At 56.7% G+C, this 3,972-nt stretch overlaps 1 protein-coding gene across 3 annotated transcripts in view; it reads left to right on the top strand.

The window, feature by feature from the left end:
* The first annotated feature begins 128 nt into the window (after nucleotides 1-128).
* The window catches only part of NFE2L3 (NFE2 like bZIP transcription factor 3), a 33,359-nt gene continuing 29,515 nt past the window's right edge, over nucleotides 129-3,972 (top strand). For 2 of the 3 annotated variants that reach the window (XM_006066048.4, XM_006066047.4), the window contains exon 1: nucleotides 129-1,029. In XM_006066048.4, coding sequence (XP_006066110.1) covers nucleotides 445-1,029 — 585 coding nt within the window. In that variant the 5' untranslated portion in view covers nucleotides 129-444. The remainder of the gene's footprint in view (nucleotides 1,030-3,972) is intronic. The other variant, XM_025291272.3, reaches the window with a different exon arrangement.

Below are 3,972 nucleotides of genomic sequence, written 5' to 3'. Positions count from 1 at the left end.
CTTCTGCCCCCAGGAAGCTTTGCGTTCTCCCGGAATAAAGAGCCTTTGAGCGCGGGGCCCCGCCCCGCGCGGGCCCCTCCCACGGGCGCCGGCCCGGGGCGACCGTGGGCGTGTCCCCGGCGGCGGCGCCCGCGGCCCGGGGCGGAGCCTGACTGCCGCTCGGGGCTGCGGGGCAGCCCGAGAGGGCGAGCTCTGGCGGCAGGTGGCTCCTCCTCCGCCACTCCGCAGCCGCAGGTACCCGGCCGGCTGCGGTGGAACCGCCTTTGTACCCTCCTCCGGGGGCCCGCGACGGCCGCTGCGCGCCCAGGTCCATTGTTTCGCCGCTCTGTCTCTTCCGGGCAGGTGCTGGCGGCGCACGGGGCCAGCACGTGCCAGAGCCGCGGCCTGAGCGCCCCTAGGGATCCGCGGGCGCCCGGTGGGGCGTCCTCGGGCGCGCGGCGGGGGATGAAGTACTTGAAGCCGTGGTGGTCGAACGGTGGTAGCCTTTTTCACCTCACCATCCTGCTGAGCTTGGCGGAGCTCCGCCTGGATCTGGACCTAGACCTAGACCTCTACCTGCTGTTCCCGCCGCGCACTCTGCTTGGAGATGAGCTGCTGCTCCGGAACGGCCAGACGAGCCACATCTCCGCGCTCAGTCCTTTCCCGGCCTCGGGAGGGTGGGAGCGCGCCGAACTGCTGCACCCCAAGTGCTGGGAGCGGGACCCCGCGGCGCCGCCAGAGGGCCGACTGCTCCGGGAGGTGCGCACGCTGGGGGTCCCCTTTATCCCCAGCATCCGAGTGGACGCGTGGCTGGTGCACAGCGTGGCTGCAGGCGACGCCGACGGGGCGCACGCGCTGCTCGGCGCCGCAGCCGCCTCGTCTGCCGGGGGAGTGGGTGCCGGCGTGGACGGCGTTAGCCAGGCTGCGCCGGGTGGCGGCGGGGGTCCGCGAGCGGTTCAGAGTAGCTCGTTGGCCGCCGGGGAGGAGGAGGAGAAGGCACCCGCGGAACCGACGGCTCAAGTGTCGGACGCCGACGGACACGCGAGCGAGGTAACAGGAGAGCGGGACGCGAGCGGGTGCTGGGGGACCTGGCAGGGAGCCCTGGTTGTGGCGGGCGGGGGTGGCGGTGGGGGCGGCACGCCTGCGCACCTCCACCCGTCGCCCCCGGGCAGGTGGGGTTTGCAGGTTTGAGGACAACTGTGAGCCTCTCCTTTTTGTGAATTCGACCGAGGAAGGCTTAGTGCTGTCGCTATGGCTCTTAGGCTTTGGGGAACCAAGTAGGTGAAGTCATCAGTTAGCTTATGAGGGAGGACGGTATGCTGGAAATTTTCTGGCCCACTATCTTCGTTTAGTACCTCGTGTAAAATGACGTATCTTTTTCCGGAACCGAAGGCGGCCTTGGGCTCCGGGAGGATACACGTTTCTCTTAACCGCGCTCCCAGCCCAACGCGCTCACCTCCTTCGGATATGAACCCATTGCAGTTCGTTTTTAGATGCTTCTCTGGATTGAGGGGCTATGGTCAGTGTCCACTCCGAGGCCCGCGCACAGACCGGTCTGCTCTTACCTAACGATTCTCCACACCTAACAATCCACCTCCCCCCAGAACTTGTGTAACCCCTTAGCATAAAGAACACGGGTACCCTGACGGTCACCTAGTGACTAACGAGTTGCCTTTGGTTCGTAGGTTCAAACCTTTCAGTTTAACTTCCTTTTAAAACAAAGTTCACCAGAATCTGTTGACTGAAGTGTCTGGTGCTCCCAACGGCGAGTTGGTGTCTACAGACACAGCATAGCAATTTCCAAAAAATCGCCTTATACAAAGTTCCTCCAAAGGGACCTCTGTAATTGGCCCAAACCTCAGTGTTAGCAGTTGGTATTGATCCGCAAGAGTTCCTTGGACGTTGTTTTTGTGGAGTGCAATCTTATGCAAAATGGGGCCAGACTGGTTTGTTTGCTGCTCTTCAGAATTGGCCTGTTTGTGTAGGCAGTTGCCAGACGAGCTTCTCCGCCCTCTCCTAGAGGGGTCATTGTGCCCAAGTGCCGGGTGATTCAGTGTTAAACGTATCCGATCCCTGCCTCTTCCTGGGGCCGGAACTAATGGGATGGGGGTGGGGGAGTCTCGGTGGGCTCCGAACAAACGGAGGGTAGGGGTGGGTAGGTCCTTTCTGCTCGCTCCTCCAGCCTCCACCCTGGGGGGTGGTCTCACCTGAATCCATCCCCGTGCAGGGGTGGAGCGTTCTGTGCCACTCCCCTTCCCGATTCCGTGCCACCCAGGGATGAAACCCAGTGTTGGATGCTGTCCCAGATAGCACCCTGCCCCCATCACCGCTCAGTGCCAACCGGCCTGTGAAGTGTGCGAGGACCTGGAGGCACAGGAGGCTGCTCTTCAAGGACTTCGCTCCCCTGCCCAGGCTCTCCTGGTTGATATCTCTTTAGACCAGCAAGGCTGCCATGGGGGAAAGCTCTGGGGACCTAGGCAGAGCCAGACCTTGGATGCCCTGAGCCCAGATTTCTTAAGGAAGAGGGCGAGGTTCACCCCAGGCCATTCTCCTGGTATCACCTCCTCCAGCTGACATGTGCGGACCTGCGGGACTGTGGTAGCTGTTGGGATGACCTGGTTTTGTTCATTCTGGCAATAATTAGCTGTCGAGCACCTTACAGTTTTCACAGCCAGTTCACCTGTATTAGTAACACCTTTTACATGCCCCGTGTGAGGTCCACGGGCCAGGCATCCTTATATCCAATTCATACTTGGAAAATAGAGATCCAGTGAGTTTGAGGGGCTTGGCTAAACCAGCACAGTTAATTAGTACCAGAAGTGGATCTAGACCCTGAGCCCCCCTGACTCCCAGGCTGGCACATTAAGCATCTCCACTGCACTTCTCTGTGCAAGCGTGCAGCTGGAATGGGGATTACCCCCATTCCTGACCCCAGCACCACTGCTCTCCACTGCTGGATTGACTTTAAGAAGCAAATTGTACCATCAGTAATGCCGAAGTTAGACTTGGAAACCATGACTCTGGAGAAAATGGGCTGAAAAAACAAAACAGCTCTGGTTTTTGCAATCAGCAAACCTGGGTGTGGGGGCATCACATAATAATGTGCCCTCATATGGACTACCTTATCCCGTCCAGGCCTCAGTGTCTCATCTGTTGAGTGGGAGAGTGATGCTTCCCTCGGGTGCCGTGCCCATTAAGTGGGAAAAGCATGTATGAAGTGCCAGCCTGGTGCCTGGGATATGATTGTTTTCTTTTGCCCCCATCCTCAACACACCCTCCTTAACCGGTCCCCACTCAACATTTTGTCTTGTTTGTCTCTGTGTCTAGCTTGATTGGTTGTCTGTTAAGGAGGTGGGGTGGGTTGGAGCCAGACTGCCTGGTTTGGGATCCCAGTTACACCATGCATTGTTCTGTGACCTTGGGCCATTTCTGAATCTATCTGTGCTTTATTATCACCTGCACAATAGGAATAATATAGGTGCCTACTGCAGGGGGTTGTTGTGAGAATTAAACGATTCATACCATGGAATAGGCTTAGAACTGTGCCTGTCCCGTCTTAAATGCTCAAGGTTAACTTCAAAGAGAGGGAGTGCTGTGACATAAGAACATCTTAAGTTTGTTACAGATAATTCTGGTGGCTTACATTTGAGTTGTAGGAGATTCTGGTTTTATAGTATAACTGTCCATAATTTTTGTACATGTGCAAAAATATTTTGGAGTAGGGGATTTTCCAAGTATCAAAAGAAGTACAGTTTTGGTTTCATTTCTTAGTGAGGCTAATCATTAGTTGCACACAGTATGTGGAATTCCCCAGGGCAGACAAGCTTCCCTTCCTGACCACAGCCATTCACTCACAACTTATGAGGCACATGTTCTTCAAAGTCATGTACTGGTTAAACAAAGAAATCAACGGTAGTTGCAGAATTGAATGTGTGAGCATATTTGAAGATGGGGTGACTACTTAACAGCCAGCAGCCGTATTTCAGAGAGCTG

The sequence above is a fragment of the Bubalus bubalis genome, chromosome 8, assembly GCF_019923935.1.
Source record: "Bubalus bubalis isolate 160015118507 breed Murrah chromosome 8, NDDB_SH_1, whole genome shotgun sequence".
Taxonomy (NCBI): Eukaryota; Metazoa; Chordata; class Mammalia; order Artiodactyla; family Bovidae; genus Bubalus; species Bubalus bubalis.
The sequence above is the reverse complement of the archived record's forward strand: the minus strand, read 5'-3'. Positions and strand labels throughout refer to the sequence as shown.